General features: G+C 42.5%; 1 protein-coding gene across 18 annotated transcripts in view; it reads left to right on the top strand.

Annotated features, from left to right (window-relative positions):
• The window catches only part of NRXN1 (neurexin 1), a 1,909,081-nt gene that overhangs the window by 1,112,671 nt on the left and 777,636 nt on the right, over nucleotides 1–18,774 (top strand). For all 18 annotated transcript variants that reach the window (XM_073628543.1, XM_073628542.1, XM_073628557.1 and 15 more), the window contains one exon: nucleotides 1,598–1,771. In XM_073628543.1, the coding sequence (XP_073484644.1) occupies nucleotides 1,598–1,771 (174 nt within the window). The remainder of the gene's footprint in view (nucleotides 1–1,597; nucleotides 1,772–18,774) is intronic.

Below are 18,774 nucleotides of genomic sequence, written 5' to 3'. Positions count from 1 at the left end.
CCAACAATTTTTATAGTTTTTTATATTTCTATAGTTTTTATATTTTAGATTTTACTATATTTTATGGTTTCTTCTTTTTCTATTAATTAACATGTGGTGGAAGATAAAATAATGGGAATATAATAAGGTCAAATTTGCGTTTTCCTTTTTTTTTAAAGAGTCAATAGACACAAAAGTGATTTAATTATAGGTGAATCCTGGTAAAAAGTTGCAAAAAAGGGAAAAGCCCCAGGGATTATATGGGCATGGGAAGTGAAACCAGATCATACAGAGGTATAAAAAAAAAGTACAAAATTTATTGAAAATACACATAAGCATAGACTTGGTATACAAAGAGTAGAAATACCTATAAAAATATTTATTTTTTTTAATGAAATTTCATTTTTTTTAATTGCATTTTAGTGTAAATATGAGATCTGAGATCTTTTTGACCCCAGATCTCATATTTAAGAGGTCCTGTCATACTTTTTTTCTATTTCAAAATAGGAATAAAAGTGACACATTTTTTTTTAAAGAACAGTATAAAAATAAAATAAAAAATAAATAAGAAATTTTTTTTCTTAAATGCGGCCTGTCCCGCCGAGCTCGCTTGCAGAAGCGAACGCACATGTGAGCAGCGCCCGCATATGAAAACAGTGTTCAAACCACACATGTGAAGTATCGCCGCGATCGATAGAGCGAGAGCAATAATTCTAGCCCTAGACCTCCTCTGTGCCTGTTTGGGTGCCCCCCACAGCAAGCTGCTTGCTGTGGGGGCACCTGGCAGGAGGGAGGGGCCAGGAGAGCCTCTGTGTGACCCACCAAGAAGAGGAACCGGGCTGCTCTTTGCAAAACCACTGCACAGAGCATAAAAAAAAAATTAAATGCGCCCCGTCCCAACGAGCTCGTGTTCAAACCACACAAGTGAGGTATCGCCACAATCGGTAGAGCAAGAGCAATAATTCTAGCCCTAGACCTCTTCTGTAGCTTAAAACATGCAACCTGTTGAATTTTTTAAGCGTTGCCTATGGAGATTTTTAAGGGTAAAATTTGTCGCCATTCCACGAGTGGGGGCAAATTTGAAGCGTGACATGTTGGGTATCCATTTACTTGGCATAAAATTATCTTTCACAATATTAAAAAAATTTGGGCTAATTGTCTTATTTCTTAATTAAAAAAAGTGTATTTTTTTCCAAAAAAAGTGCACTTATAAGACCGCTGCGCAAATACAGTGTGACAGAAAGTATTGCAATGACCGCCATTTTATTCTCTATTGTGTTAGAAAAAAATATACGGTATATAATGTTTGTGGGTTCTAAGTAATTTTCTAGCAAAAAAAAACAGTTTTTAACTTGTAAACAACAAATCTCAGAAAGAGGCTCGGTCCTTAAGTGGTTAAGTGGAATAGGAATAACAGATTTGTTGGTTTAAAAAAAAAAAAGAAGAAAATCAGGAAAACTGATATAAAAATGGTATTTATGTTGTGCACATTGTGCTAAATGTCATATACTTTTGAAATGCTGAAAACTCTTAAAGTGCCATTATTCTTAACTGATTTAGAACTAATTTATCATACATTTGTTATTGCTACAAACTCTTTGTCTTTTCTTTCTGCAAGGTGACCTATTCATCGGAGGTGTTGCCAAAGAAATGTACAAAACACTGCCAAAGCTTGTACACGCCAAGGAAGGATTCCAAGGCTGCCTTGCTTCTGTTGATCTGAATGGACGTCTTCCAGACTTGATCTCAGATGCTCTTTTGTGTAATGGACAAATAGAAAGAGGATGCGAAGGTACAGGAAGTTTTAATCAAAGTAGTTATATAGACAATAGTTTTCTCAGTGGTAAAACATCATCTGTTTCATTTTTCATGTCTACGTTATTACATCTCATGTTTATTTTTCTTACATATTTTTTAGCTATTTGTATTTGATAAAATATTTTGTTCTATGTAAAGGCAACTGATATTTTTTTATATACATGATTTTACATAATTTAGCACCAACAAACAACTATACAAATAACTGCACAAGATCATAGTGATATTATTATTTTATTTTTTACTGTCTTCTTGTACTTACATAAATTACAGTAAATTAGGATAGTTTGGATTTTTTTCTATTTTCGTAAACTCATAACAGTATTCATATAAATATTTGATTTTATGTTGTTTTTGATTATTTTTTTATCATTACCATATCATTTGTTATTTTATTTTTATTTTTTATAAATAAATTTGTGTTTCATTTGTCTGAGGCTTTGTTATTATTTTTTTATGAAAAGACTGTTACATGTTTTAAAATAGCATAAAGTTGCAGAGTAACAAAATCCATTGGATGTTTTATCTTTAAACAAAAATATAAACGTAGGGAAAAAAATGCAAGATTCCATGCAGCTCTGTAATGATCTATCTGCTCTTTCTGTGTGTGATCTCTAGTTGTAGTTTTTACAGTCCTACATGAGCTATAAACATATAATTCAGATAGACTCCTCTCTCCTCTAGAAAATTCACATTTGGGGATGGTTAAAAATAATGCAATAAAGATAACGATCATAGCCAAAAATGGTTCTAATTGCTTAAGACAAAGAACATAAGAGTGCCTGATCTCAAATACTGTTTCCCAGCTCCTGAGAGTGCGTATACTGGCAAACTATACACAGTAATACAGTAAGAGGAATGTAAATGAGTATGTGTAGTTTTACACTGTTAGGTGTGAAATTAGACGGCCCACAGAGTATAAATTGTTGTGTAGCACTCACCCCCAAAAGGGCCTGCTGATTGGGTCCCAATGTTTTTCCCCAATTAGTGTACTAGCAGACAGGCACGCAGTCACATTCACTCTTCTGGCTCGGTAATTAATCTAGGGGTATACTTTTTCTGATGCGTCATTAAACTTGAACTTGGATGGGTGCGGGATAACTGTGGGATACTACTGCAACGTTAAGTAGTAATATTTATGACTCTTGTCTCCTTCTTAAGCTTCCTATTACAGTTCCTCTATAGGGTTGTGGTGTGAAAGCACCACCAACAGCCAAAGACCAATTTTTTTTTTACGACTGTTTGACCAGGGCATCAAATTTCAATTTTTTACAGCAAGGCCAATTCTTGCTTTCTTCAAGAGTACCTGTATAGGGTTATGGTGTGAAGGCACCATCAACACCCAAAGACCAATTTTTCAGCAACTGTTTGACCCGGGCATCAAATTTCTTTACGGCAAGGCAAATTCTTGCTTTTATCAAGAGTACCTCTATAGGGTTACGGTGTGAAAGTACCACCAACACCCAAAGACCAATTTTTCCGCAACTGTTTGACATTTCTATTTTTGACAGTAAAGCCAATTCTTGCTTTAATCTAGAGTACCTCTATAGAGTTATGGTATGAAGGCACCATCAACACCCAAAGACCAATTTTTCAGCAACTGTTTGACCCGGGCATCAAATTTCAATTTTCTTACGGCAAGGCAAATTCTTGCTTTAATCAAGAGTACCTCTATAGGGTTACGGTGTGAAGGTGCCACCAACACCCAAAGACCAATTTTTCTGCTACTGTTTGACCAGGGCATCACATTTCTATTTTTGACAGCAAAGCCAATTCTTGTTTTCATCAAGAGTACATCTATAGTGTTACGATGTGAAGGCACCACCAACACCAAAAGACCAATTTTTCCGCAACTGTTTGACCGGACATATCGTTTCAATTTTTTACAGCAAGGTCAATAGACAGTCTTTGCAGTAGCAAATGATAGAATGAACTACGCACCACTAGAAAAGCCCACTTTTACGCACAGGCTGACTCTGATGCAAGAAGGATAGTAGCAGAACACAGTCACTGGGATCTTGCTCATCGGTCTGTGCTCACAAATGTCCTTGGATATTTGGATGCCTGCTTTGAATATCAGACAAATATGTCTCTTATTAACATTCCAGACCAGTTCCCCAAGAATAAATCCCTTAATCAGCTCCAGCAGAATTCAGTAGAATAGCCCCCAGCTAGCACATCTGGGACTTAGATGAGGAAATATAGAAGCACAGCTGGACTGCACAGAAGGGCAGCAGCCCTTCAAACTGGGATCTTCTCCTTCTGGACAAGAACACCTCTGCCCCAGGCCTGAAACTGTTTATGCAATCTGCCAGCCACCTCCTAGGCACCCTTCCCCAGATATTGGCTGGGAACACATAAATATTCAGGTTTTTGAGGTTCCTAGATTCCGATTTTCTGCGGGTCAATGAAATTGTCACTGGGCACATTGGACAGTTTGGACACAAGGAAAGAACCCATAGTTAAGAGTCCACATACATGCACTCCACAATGAAGGCCCTTTGTTGCACTCATTATCACTGGCCTGACTTGTCCTCCTGAAACTGTCCCGAGCGGTAAATCACAGGGCAGATCTATTTGAGTCAGTAAAAATTCCTAAGCTCTGATGAAGAGGGAGTGAGTTTAGTCCCAGAAAATGTTTATTTTTATCTGCTGTGAATCAATTTTTCATGGAAAACCTTGGATTCATGGAGGTTTGGTGTTCTTAATAAACTGTATTTATGAGCAATAAAAACTTGACAGTGGTACTAAACCTTTTCCTCGCTATCCAAAACTATAAATGTTTCTAGATGGAGGCGGGCGTTAACTTATTACAGACATGGGACTAGCTGTATCCAATTGACTTGCTATTAGCCACCTGTAGTCCACCTATAGGACAACAGCACCTAGACTGTGGGAGGGAAGAAAAGCAATGAAAGATAATCTGGCTGTGGTGCAGTGCACAGTGATGTCCATTCACCATTTGAGGCTTGTAAAAAGAGGAGGGATCTCATTAGTTTGCCGCTGTTCCTTCTTTGTCCAGTCATAGGCTTGGACGGGTCCTAGAGGAGACTGCATTGTCCTGCTGCAGTAAAATGAGCAGGGAGGTCTTAGATAGTCCAGTATTATCTGATCAGGTTTCCAGGATCATATGACAATATGAAAGAAAAAAAAATTTAGGTGAACAAAAAACAAAATACATCATCTGTATACAATCTATCTAGGATATTTGCCATGGAGTTTGGTTTAGAGTCTTTGTAAATGATAGCCTTGTGAAACAACCCATTCTGTTTGAAATAGAAATGAAAGGCAGAACATTTGTGTATAGATTATAAATACCCGTTTTCCCCTGTTCTCAGAGGCATAAGAGCTGGGGGAAGAGAAGCTACAGCACACCAAGCTTCCCAGTTGGAGGACAGTAGGCTAAGTTCCCATCATAGCTAGAGAACTGACCACACTGGAAAGGATGTGCTTCTATGTGTGGTCAGTTTGAAATAAGAAAGCAGAGGGACTAGCATGAACACAAGGGATTTCACACAAAGGAAGCAATACAAAGAGAACAGGATACTTTTTCATGCAAGTACCTACACTTGTTACTTTTTTTTCATTTAACTTTATTTTGATCACAAGGAGGCTAACAGGCCCCCTATTTGACAAGCTTTGTGCAGTGACACATACTCTTGAGCAAGGGTCTATTAGACATATATATATATATATATATATATATATATGTATATATATATATATATATATATATATATATATATATATATATATATATATATATATATATATATATATATACACTATATTACCAAAAGTATTGGGACACCTGCCTTTACATGCACATGAACTTTAATGGCATCCCAATCTTAGTCCGTAGGATTCAATATTGAGTTGGCCCACCCTTTGCAGCTACAGTACCTGACTGCGAGATTGTGTTTCCAGCGCGATACCATCGCGCTGGTTCTCAGCAACAGGGTACTGTGCATGACGCGCTGGCTCACTCATCGGGAAAGGAAAACTGTGTTTTCCTTTCCTGATGAGTGACAGGCAGTGCTGACAGCTGTCTGGTATGAATCCTGAGGGGGAACGCCGCGCCAAAATTTAAATGAAAAAAACGGCGTGGGTTCCCCCCCAGGGGGCATACCAGGCCCTTAGGTCTGGTATGGATTGTAAGGGGAACCCCCTACACCAAAAAATAGGCGTGGGGGTCCCCCCAAAATCCATACCAGACCCTTATCCGAGCACGCAGCCCGGCCGGCCAGGAAAGGGGGTGGGGATGAGTGAGCGCCCCCCCTGAGCCGTTCCAGGCCACATGCCCTCAACATGGGGGGGTAGGTGCCTTGGGGGGAGGGGGGCACCCTGCGGGGCCCCCCCACCCCAAAGCACCTTGTCCCCATGTTGATGAGGACAAGGGCTTCTTCCCGACAACCCTGGCCGTTGGTTGTCGGGGTCTGTGGGCGGGGGGCTTATCGGAATCCGGGAGCCCCCTTTAATAAGGGGGGCCCCAGATCCCAGCCCTCCCCCCTGTGTGAATGAGCATGGGGTACATGGTACCCCTACCCATTCACCTAGGGAAAAGTGTCAATAAAAAAAAAATAGTACACAGATTTTAAGAGTAATTTATTAGGCAGCTCCGGGGTCTTCTTCCGACTTCGGGGGGTCTCCTTACGACTTCTCCCGGTGTTCGGCCTCTTCTCCCGGGCCCCGCTGCTATCTTCTTCAAGCTCTTTTGCCAGCGAGGGGCCCGGTCTGCTGCTGCTGTCTTGTCACCGCTGTCCTGCCGCCGCTGTCTTGCCGCCGCTGTCTTGCCGCCGCTGTCTCGCCGCTTCTTCTCTTCTTCCGATGTTGACATGATGCTCTGTCCGGCTGGAATGCTTTGTGCGAACTGCGGAGCCATTTAAATAGGCGGTGGCCCCGCCCCCTTGTGACGTCATGGTCCCAGCATGTGCAGGGACCCTAGGGTCACGCCCCTTATGACGCCAGAGTCCCTGCGCATGCTGGGACCATGACGTCACAAGGGGGTGGGGTCACCGCCTATATAAATGGCTCCGCAGCTCGCACACAGCATTCCAGCCGGAGAGAGCGTCGTGTCAACATCAGAAGAAGAGAAGAAGTGGGGAGACAGCGGCGGCAAGACAGCGGCGGCAGGACAGTGGCGACAAGACAGCGGCAGCAGACCGGGCCCCTCGCTGGCAAAAGAGCTGGAAGAAGATAGCGGCGGGGCCCGGGAGAAGAGGCCGAACACCAGGAGAAGAGGCTGAACACCGGGAGAAGTCGGAAGGAGACCCCCCGAAGTCGGAAGAAGACCCCGGAGCTACCTAATAAATTACTCTTAAAACCTGTGTACTGTGTTTTTTTTTATTGACACTTTTCCCTAGGTGAATGGGTAGGGGTACTGTGTACCCCATACTCATTCACACAGGGTGGGGGGCCGGGATCTGGGGGCCCCCTTATTAAAGGGGGCTCCCGGATTCCGATAAGCCCCCCGCCCGCAGACCCCGATTTTTTCAGCGTAGGGGGTTCCCTTTAGAATCCATATCAGACCTAAGGGCCTGGTATGCCCCCCGGGGGGGAACCCACGCCGTTTTTTTCATTTAAATTTTGGCTCGGCGTTCCCCCTCAGGATTCATACCAGACAGCTGTCAGCACTGCCTGTCACTCATCGGGAAAGGAAAAAGTTCTCCTTTCCCGATGAGTGAGCCATCTCGGCGCTGGCTCCCGCGACGGAGCTCGCAGGTGTCAAATCTCGCTGAGAAATGCGGCGAGATTGACACAATATCGCGGTCACCTACTGTATAACAGCTTCAGCTCTTCTGAGAAGGCTGTCCATAAGGTTTAAGAGTGTGTCTATGGGAATGTTTGACCATTCTTCCAAAAGTGCATTTGTGAGACCAGGCACTGATGTGGACGAGAAGGCCTGGCTCGCATTCTCTCTAATTCATCACACAGGTGTTCGATCGGGTTGAGGTCAGGACTGTCAAGTTTCTCCACCTCAAACTCCCTCATCCATGTCTTTATGGAGCATGGAATTGTCCAAAATGTCTTGGTATGCTGAGGCCTTAAGCATTCCCTTCACTTGAACTAAGGTCCAAGCTCAACCCCTGAAAATCAACTCCACACCATAATCCCCCGCCTCCACCAAATGATTTTGGCCAGTACACAAAGCAAGGTCCATAAAAACATGGATGTGAAAGTTTGGGGTGGAGGAACTTGACTGGCCTGCACAGAGTACTCAACCCAATAAAACGCCTTTAGGATGAATTAGAGTACAGGCTGCAAGCCAGCCCTTCTCGCCCACATCAGTGCCTGACCTCACAAATGCGTTTCTGAAAGAATGGTCAAACATTCCCATAGACACACTCCTAAACCTTGTGGACAATCTTCCCAGAAGAGTTGAAGCTGTTATAGATGCAAAGGGTGGGCCAACTCAATATTGAACCCTACGGACTAAGACTGGGATGCCATTAAAGTTCATGTGCGTCTAAAGACAGGTGTTCCAATACTTTATGTGTCTAATAGACCCTTGCTCAAGAGTATCTGTCACTGCGCAAAGCTTGTCAAATAGGAGGCCTGTTAGCCTCCTTGTGATCACAATAAAGTTAAATGAAAAAAAGTAACAAGTGTATATATATATATATATATATATATATATATATATATATATATACATATATATATATTTATATATACACAGTGGTAAGCAAGTGGTTAAAAAACAATCCTCACTTAGGTATATGCATGATTTGGATGCACTAGAATATGTGTTTTTATGTAGACCTCAATACATGTAGGAGCAGACTAAGTCCCACCATGCATTACGTATGAATTTAAGATAATGTTGAGTTATCTTAATTCCATTGATCCTTAGTATCTGCAGTGTAGTGCAATGTCTCAGAAATGTAACAGTTTGCTGTTCTTAGGATGGATTATCAGATCTCCTCAGAATTACTAGCAGTAAGGCTCCCGTAACAAAGAGGAGTGAATATGCTTCAGTGAATTATGCTTGCTGTCTGTAGATGGACTACATTGGTAAGATGTCTCAATTCACACATTCATCCTGCAAATAATCCAATCCATTCCTGTAGCACAGACTTGTGGGTATGCCATTTACATAAGTCCGCTCAATCGACTGAGTCTGTGCTCCAGAGATAGAGTGACTTATTTGCAGTATACATGAGCAAACCTTATCCAGCTGTAACCAACAGAACAGCCTTTATTAATTGAGGTAAGGAAAAGAGCAATGGTGTGCAATACCCTTATAGCAGCCAACCCGGTTTTCATCTCTCAGGTCGGGGTAATTAGGACAATAACTAATGATGGTTACGGCACTGTCCTCCTTGCTGTTTGCTTGAGCAAATTGAAATGTCTTCCTTTAATGTATAAAATGGCAGTAATACTCGAGATCGTCTTGTGTCCAAGATTTGTTTCATTATTGTAGAAACAAACGTAGGGTTTCCCTTATAAAGGAAATACGTCTATAGTTCTTCAAGGTTTGTCTTATGTTGAGCTAAAATAAAGTGAATCAAATGAGGTAGTTGGCTAAACATGTTATTGGCTTAAGGCTTATTGGTGTAGTTATATTCGGACTATGGGGTTGATTTACTAAAGTGAAATGGGATGTTCACTTTGCAGGGAATTTTCTCTTAGCTAGACCAATAAGTTGAAGCTCTGCTGACTTACATCATCCAATTTTGTGTAGCACCCTGCTAGAGCAGTGTAGATTGTTAGGTAAATGTAGTTAGCTCCTCTGTAATCAGTGGAGCAGAGGTTGAATATTCAGTTCTGCTCAGTGTCTCACAGGCTGCTGCTCTGATTGCTTCACCCTGAGTTCCTGAGGATTCTAGAATTATAGTGGGACTAAGAAACGAGTAAGCAGCCTGAATATTTATGTGATACCAGCCAATCGTTGGGAAGGTGTGCCCAGAAGGTGGTGGAAAAGCTCATAAATAGTGAGCTAGGTGGGAGGTGCAGAGTTCCTGGGCCTAGTCCTGCTGGAGGAGATGCTGATGCAGGGGCTTAGCCCCTGGGGCAGGATTTCTGAAGGTGCTATCTAGAAGACATCAAGGTCTCAACTCCATGGGGGGGCCTATTCACAAAAGTTTAGTCCTGGAGTTCATTTGGATCTGGAGAAGCTCACTGGAGAGTACCAGATGGAAGTTTGGGGAAAGGTGTCCAGCTGTCCTATGGTGGTGTGAGTTTGTATCTTCCTTACTGGTGGATATCGGAAAGAGGCAACCGATAATCCTGTGACCCCCAGTGCTTGAAGTTAGTGACTGTGTGCAGTCTTTGGTCCTTTGGGAAAAGTCCTAGTCACCTGTCAGCATTAGAGACTATGTGGGACATTTTACTTTGCTTAGCAAACTAGAGAAGAGTCCTTATTGTGTTCAGTTTGTTTTGGAGTATCTCATGCTCTCTTCACCACATCCAAGTTCATTGTTCCAATAAAACCCTAAAATGACACCCTAGACCAGGGGTTGGCAACCTCGGCACTCCAGCTGTGGTGAAACTACAAATCCCATCATGCCTCTGCCTCTAGGAGCCATTCCTGTGATTGTCATGGTCTTGTAATGTCTCATGGGACTTGTAGTTTCACTCTACAGCTGGAGGGACGAGGGTGCCCCCCCCCTGCCCTAGACTGTTCCTTTGAGCCAGGGGAAGAGTGAAAAAAAAATGCTTTGTGTCTGGCTGTGTGTGTGTTAACTAAGGAGAAATTGTCCAAAATGTTTTCGTATGCTGACGCCTTATGTTGAAGCAAGGTCAATAAAGACATGGAGGAGCAAGTTTGGGGCGGAGGAACTTGAACGACTTGCACAGAGTCCTGACCTCACCCCGATAAAACAACATTGTGAGGAATTAGAGCAGAGACTGCGAGCCAGGCCTTCTTGTCCACATCAGTGCCTGACCTCAAAATGCACATCTGGAAACATTCCCATAGACACACTCCTAAACTTGTGGACAGCCTTCCTGGAAGAAGGCTTCCACAAGTTTAGCTGTTAAAGCTGCAAAGGGTGGGCCAACGCAATATTAAACCCTATGGACTAAGACTGGGATGCCATTAAAGTTCATGTGTGTGTAAAGGCAGGTGTCCCAATACTTTTGACAATATCGTGTATAATATATAATATAAAATACAATACCTATTTTTTTTACACGATCTACCTAAAGGTTAGCACATGAATAATAAGTTTTAAAAAATGAGGTTTTAATAACTTAAAATATAAAAAAATATGTATTTATTTTCCCCTTAAACATAAGGAGAAACAGCAGATTATATCCCACATGTACTTTTTTTTCCATCAACAGGGATTTCCCAAGACAATTATTTATTTAGTTTGCCATAATCAAAATTCACACCATCGATAAAAAAGGTAGTGACTCCAATGAGCAGTTTAAAGATTTATTTCCCACTGACATTTAATAAATTATATATTCTTCCCAGGTTCATGCGTTCGCTTCCTCCGCGTTTCATGGTTCAATGACCAATATTACCAATCAATATGATTAAATAACAGAAATAAATTGAAAAATCCACCCCTTGCGTGATTTACAATTGATTTTTTTTTTTTTTTTTTTTTTTTAACGCTTACAAGAACCAAAAGCTTTGATTTTAACATTATGTTTGTTCCACTTTCCCATCTAATGAAGAGTAGACGGAGGGGAACATATTGGCACCTTGTACAGGGGTACACATTAATTGGATCTTGTGCTAGATTAGAACTTCACTCGTCAATTTTCTTCAAGCTGCAAACTCCATTTGCTAAATTCAATAATGACTTTTTCTTGGATCAAATGGGCACTGCCTTGGAATTTGAATGAATTCCATCAAACTTCTCATTCTTTGTCCCTCATGATACTGATCTCTATCACTGCCCTTGTTTTTTTTGTTTTGTTTTTTGTTTTTTTTTTAATGCTTTTTTTAATTCACTTGTTATCCTATCATTTATCCGATTTCTTCAGGCCTTTCCATAAGATGTTTAGGCTTCAGTTGATGGGGATAACTTGAGCTTTGAACTTTGACTTGTTTCCAGTCCCTGCAAAATTTATGTAATATAGTTAACATCAATCGCATGTATTGTTAAAGCGGAACTTCAGTCATTTTTTCAACTTTCCATCTATTAAATCCTCTGCCCTTGTTGTTTTAACTTTGGATAGTAAAACATTTTTTTTCTGCCTGTAAATACCTTATACAGCCCACTTCCTGTTTCTTGTCTGGTCATTAGCCTAGGATTATGACATCATGCACAGATCTCTCTCTCTCACTCTCGTGAGAGTTTGCCAGGAAGGGAGGGGAGGGGGAGGTGAGTCATAAGAGAGCCAATGAGAGCTGCAGAGCTGGAGGTGTGCCTCTGTGTGTCGGTGTAAATCCAGGAAGTGGATTGGCAAATGAGGTTCAATGTAGAAAAAATGTAAAATAATGCATTTGGGTGGCAAAAATATGAATGCAATCTATACACCTCTGGGGGAATCTTGGATGGAAAAGGATCTGGGGGTCCTAGTAGATGATAGGCTCAGCAATGGCATGCAATGCCAAGCTGCTGCTAACAAAGCAAACAGAATATTGCCATGCATTAAAAAGGGGATTCATTCCAGAGATAAAATGATAATTCTCCCGTTCTACAAGACTCTGGTCCAGCCGCACCTAGAGCAGTGATGGCGAACCTTGGCACCCCAGATGTTTTGGAACTACATTTTCCATGTTGCTCCACTACACTGCAGAGTGCATAGGCATCATAGGAAATGTAGTTCCAAAACATCTGGGGTGCCAAGGTTCGCCATCACTGACCTGGAGTATACTGTCCAGTTCTGGGCACCAGTCCTCAGGAAGGATGTACTGGAAATGGAGCGAGTACAAAGAAGGGCAACAAAACTAATAAAGGGTCTGGAGGATATCAGTTATGAGGAAAGGTTGCGAGCACTGAACTTATTCTTTCTGGAGAAGAGACAGTTGAGAGGGGATATGATTTCAATTTATAAATACCGTACTGGTGACATCACAATAGGGATACAACTTTTTGTGGAAGGGAGTTTAACAAGATACATGGCCACTCATTAAAATTAGAAGAAAAGAGGTTTAACTTTAAACTACATAGAGGGTTCTTTACTGCAAGAGCGGCAAGGGTGTGGAATTCCCTTCCACAGGCGGTGGTCTCAGCGGGGAGCATCGATAGTTTCAAGAAACTATTAGATAAGCACCTGAACGACCACAACATACAGGGATATACAATGTAATACTGACATATAATAATATGACACACATAGGTTGGACTTGATGGACTTGTGCCTTTTTTTCGACCTCACCTACTATGTAACTATGTAAGTGAAAAGGCAGCAGCTTCAGCTGCCCACAGTTAAAATGGCTGCAGCAGACTCAGTGGAGGGAGATTTCTGCAGCATATGTGGCAAGTACAGAATCACAGTATATATACAATAGTATGCAAAGTGGTTGGAGTTAAGCTTCAGGATGGCAAAGATTATGTGAGCAGACTGCAGTTCCTCTTTAAGAATATGCAGTGACTTAGAGGTATTTATTGCTTTGCAGGAGTAAATGACAAAGATTTCAAACGATAATGTGAAATTAGTTAAATGATACATTTAGAATTATTACCACAGTTACCTGAAAATTAAAAAGCTTTCTTAATATCTAAAACACATTAGGAAAAAAAAGTAATTATCATAAATGCTTGGTACCTTTACATTTTTATGAATGGCAGTCTTTCTGTAATTGGGAGTAGATGGTCAAAAATGTAGTGTAGTAATGAGAAAATTAGATTGTCCAAACCCAAGTTCTCAGCAAGCCTAACCCATAGCAGAGAGGATGTTTTCTGTGTCTTGATTCCAAATTTTGTCTGTAGAGATGGAATGTTAAACACAATCAAACCTCTAATTCCGCGTACACACGACCGGTTTAGTCGCCGTAATAAACTCAGACGGTTTCCCCGACGGAACTCCGATGGAATTTGATTCAAGCGGTCTTGCCTACACACGGTCAACCCAAAGTCCAACCGTCCAGAACACCGTGACGTACAACACGTACGACGGGTCTAAAAAAAGGACGTTTAATAGCCAGTAGCCAATAGCTTCTGTCTCGTACTTGCTTCAGAGCATGCGTCTATTTTGGTCCGTCGGACCAGCATACAGACGATCGTTTTTTCCCGATAGAAATTTGGTCAGTCGGAAAGATTTAGAACATGTTCTATTTCTAGGTCCGTCAGATTTTTCGATAAAAAAAAGTCAGATGAGGCCTACACACGATATACAATGAAATGCTTCCATCGGACTTTTTCTGTTGGATATTACGCTCGTGTGTACGCGACATTAAAGTTGCCATCCCCAAAATTTAACAATAGAAACCGGCAAGCAGGATGGAACTTTAAATGTACGTTTTACAGTATATTAGACACAGACAGCAGCAAAAATATGTAAAAATATTAAAATTGTATTAGATATCACATAGATTAACCGCTTCTGGACTGCCCCACCTACGTATACGGCAGCAGTGCGGCCCTTCAGCGTGAAATCACGTGCCTGTATGTGATTTCGATTGCCGGGTCTGGGGTGCGTGCGTGCCACCGGCAACCCGCTCCCACTGTGATTGGACACAGCGGGAGCCAATCAGCGGAACCGCCGATCGTTCCTGAGGCAGTCAGAATGGCGGTTTGCCTTTGTAGCCAAGACAGATCGCTGTACTGTCAGAGGGGAAGATGGAGATCTTGTGCTTCTGCTAAGTACAGATCTCTGTCTTCCCCACCAGTCAAAGCACCTCCCCCCACCCACAGTTAGCAAGCACTCCCAGGGAACACATTTAACCCTTTGATCGCCCCTGATGTTAACCCCTTGCCAATCAGTGTCATTAGTACAGTTGCAGTGCATTTTTTTTTTTTAGCACTGATCACTGCATTGGTGTCACTGGTCCCCGAAAAGTGTCACTTGGTGGGGCCTCTTGTCCTATATTGGAGCCTCTTGTCTTCATGGGCCATTTTACTCATAAGGTGAACTAATGATTTGAAGCTCCTTCTAGCTGTGTTATTGCAGTTTTTTAGCACTGATCACTGTATTAGTGTCACTGATCCCCAAAAAGTGTCACTTAGTGTCAGATTTGTCTGCCGCAATGTCGCAGTCCCGCTAAAAATTGCTGATTGTGGCCATTACTAGTACAAAAAATTTAAAAGAATAAAAGTTCCATAAATATAACCCATAGTTTGTAGACGTTATAAGTTTTGCGCAAATCACATGTGCCGGTATTTGATAGCCTGCCAGGCCTGTGGGGAACAATACCAAGTCCTCCAGCACTAACCCAAAAGGGGTGCCAAGAATGAGAATCTAGATATTGGAAGAATGGATTCAAATAAAAATATCATAATATATAGGCATAGCATAGAAAAGAAGGAGAGGGAGGGGGCGGGGGGAGGGAAAAGGAGGGGGCGTTTGGGGATGGGGAGAGGGGGAAGGAAGGGGGGAGGGGAAGGGATATGGGGGAAGGAAAAGGAGGGAAGGGGGAGGGGTGTGTGTGTGTGTGGGGGGGGGGTTCTCAAATTGGGGGAAGCAGGAAGAGGGGAAGGAACAGGAGAAGGAGAAAGGAAAATGGGAAGAGGGAGGAGTGGAGTCTATCCGATGGACTTTCAGCGGACTTCCAACGAACTTTACTAACAAACGGACTTGCCTACACACGATCACACCAAAGTCCGACGGATTCGTACACGATGACGTACACCGGACTAAAATAAGGAAGTTGATAACCAGTAGCCAATAGCTGCCCTAGCATCGGTTTTTGTCCGTCAGACTAGCATACATACAAGCGGACTTTTTGACCGGACTCGAGTCCATCGGAAAGATTTGAAACATGTTCCAAATCTAAAGTCCGTCAGATTTTCGACCGAAAAAGTCCACTGCAGGTCCGATGAAGCCCACACACGATCGGATTGTCCGCCAGATTCGGTCCGTCGGACCAGTCCGGTCGAAAAGTCCACTCGTGTGTACACGGCATTACAGTTGCTTTTCTCAGGAAAGCAGCTACAGTTGTAGAAAGGACTGTCCCCTGCTAGCAGCTGCATACTGAGACCCTTGCTCCCTTTCGCGAAGCAGTGGTCTCTCTGAAGAGTTCTGCTTGCTGAATTGGAATCAAAACACTCCAATCAGCAGTGAGCATTAGCTTTCCTGATTGCAAAGCTAAAGGGCCTCTGCAGAGAGACCTATAACTCTGTAATCAGCAAAGTTGTCACATATCTAGTGGAGATAAAGCTGAAGATAGGGCCTCTCTTGTCCAATGCCCCTGGTAGTTTTGACCGGTGGTGTGAGGACACAGAGTGACACAAGGGCGGTGTAGCGGGCTTCCCCAGCTGGAGTTTGCAGGATGCGGATGACCGTGGATCACCAGACAGTAACTGGGAATCGGAACATGGTGACACTTGATTGGGAGACAGAAGCATAGTCAGGGCACAAGCCAAAAGGTCATCAACAGCCGGGTAGTGAAGTACAGGAACAATAGGCATGGGCAGAGTCAGGATGCAAGCCAGGATCGATACACAGCCGGGCAGTGAGGTACAGGAACATAGGATAAGTGCAAAGTCAGAGACAGAGGCAGTTCAGGTGCAAGCCGGGTCATGCACAGGAAGGCAAATATAGCAGGTCCAAATATAGCAAGACCACTCAGCAATCTGTTCATGTCATAGTCCAGCTTAAATAGGCTGTTTCACACCAATGCCAGTGCCGGGTGTGCCCAATGCGCACATCCCATTTTGTTTGCATGTTAATATATTTGCGCGTATGTGTCAATGTGGGTCTTGCAGTGAGCCTTTGCTCAGAATTATGAGCATGTAATATTCTTCTAGTTGCAATATTTACTAAGATTTTCTTACAAAAGTAATACTCACTGCTGATTGGAGAGTTTTGGTTCTGCAAGTGGACCTCTGCGGACTTTCCGACGGAATATGTGCGATCGGATTGTGTTGTCGGAAATTCCGACTGTGTGTTGGCTCCATCTGACTTTTTCCATCGGAATTTCCGACACACAAAGTTTGAGAGCAGTCTATAAAATTTTCAGACAACAAGATCTGTTTGCGTAAATTCCGACCGTGTCAAAGTGCCACACATGCTCAGAATAAATTAAGAGGAAAGCTATTGGCTACTGCCCCGTTTATAGTCCCGACGTACGTGTTTTACGTCACCACGTTCAGAACAATCGGATTTTCCGACAACTTTGTGTGACCGTGTGTATGCAAGACAAGTTTGGGCCAACATCTGTTGGAAAAAATCCTAGGATTTTATTGTCGGAATGTCCGATCAATGTCCGACCATGTGTACAGGGCATAAGGGTTAGCCATTTCTAAAAACAGGCACAAGTAAAACACATCATTCTAATCCTTTTGCGTAATAATATTTATTTCTAGATGTAAGGGGCCATTTTGTGCCCCTATATATTGAGCATATTGGTAAATGAAGAAAAGGATTCAATCAACCGAATCAACAGGGGCGGCCCCCTCTCTCCACGCCACCCCCTATATGCATAATGGATAGATTCATGCATAGCATGAATCTATCCACGGCCGCCGCGGCTACCCCCTATTCATACATCCCCTTTCAGGGGCCAAAGGTCTAATAGGCTTCAAAATACGGTGGGCTCGGGTCGCAGAGAATGCGCTCGGAGCCCACCCAGGTGTGTTACAACAGCGAAAGAATATGCGCTTTTGAAACACTGATCCTCAATCTGGCCAATCAGAAGCAGGTGTGAGACCCGTTTTACAATTGGCCCGAAAAGAGAAAACTCCTGATTGGCCGCCGTGGAGGAAGGAAGACACGGAAGCCACCTCCGCTGTGATGACCCATGGAGAGCAGGAGAATGGGAGGCTGCCACCAAGTAGGGGAGACCGCCGGTGATAGGGTAAGCTCTACCGTCCAACTGGGGGGGGGGGGTGATATACTGTTTGCTGCCACTGCAAATCAATATTACTTGATCTAAAGAAGCAGACTCGATGGACCACTTGGTCTTTTTTCTGCCGTCATTCTTCTATGTATCTAGTGCTGGCATTGTTTAACAGTTGTGACACTTTTTTCTGTTTTATTTGTATGCATTCAGAGCTACGTACATAAAAAAAAAAACAGAAACATAACTCCAAGGACCAGAAGAGAATTGTATTATAAATCTCTATCTTTATATATAAACGAAAGGTTGACTCCAAAGAATAAAGTCAATCTTTGGGATGACCCTAAATCTATAGATTTTCTACTCGAGTGAATTCCTATTGCCCCGGCTGATCTCTACCTATGAGATAGAAATAAACGGATGTAAGAGTCTTATTCCCCAATCTAAAGTTATAAAAGTGGATGTGGAGAGAAGATTACGTTCATGTGTCCCCGTCAGGACTACATGTTTAGAGAAATACATGCAAGAACTTCAAAAACTCATCTCTGGTATTGTATTCCAGTAATACATCGTCAAGACCATTTACAGCTTATCTAAACCCATGGACAAAAACATAATATATTACAGCTGACTGGTCTTTAGATGTCATGAATGTATTATTTCCCTTTTTTAGGCTTTTCTTTTCTGTTGATCTCTCCAGTAACGCACTTCCAGTGATAGAGGGGCATAGCTTACTCCCCATACTGCATCTATGGAGAGGAAGCACCATGGAACATTACTACAGAACAGGACAACAAGAAGGGAGGGGTTATATAACATAGAAGGGAGGGGTTATGTAGTCCTCAGAGATAGCTGGGAACAATGTAATTGAGAAAAATGCAGCACAAACAGAGAGCACAGGAAGTGGTGAGCTCACAAGTGGGCAGGATCAGCAGGTAACGTTTGCACTTATCGATCAGATACAAAAAATACTTTTGATTGCGTATTTTAGCATACCTCCCAACTTTCTCAGATGGGAATGAGGGACACCTATTAGAAAAAAGGTGCAGGCATAGGACACGCCCCTTGTCACGCCCCCTTAAAGGAGAATTGTACAAAGGAAATTATTGGTTAAACCCACAAGTGCTTTTTTA

This window comes from Aquarana catesbeiana, linkage group LG04, assembly GCF_042186555.1.
Source record: "Aquarana catesbeiana isolate 2022-GZ linkage group LG04, ASM4218655v1, whole genome shotgun sequence".
Taxonomy (NCBI): Eukaryota; Metazoa; Chordata; class Amphibia; order Anura; family Ranidae; genus Aquarana; species Aquarana catesbeiana.
Note: the sequence above shows the minus strand (reverse complement) of the source record. Positions and strands in the feature narration are given on the sequence as shown.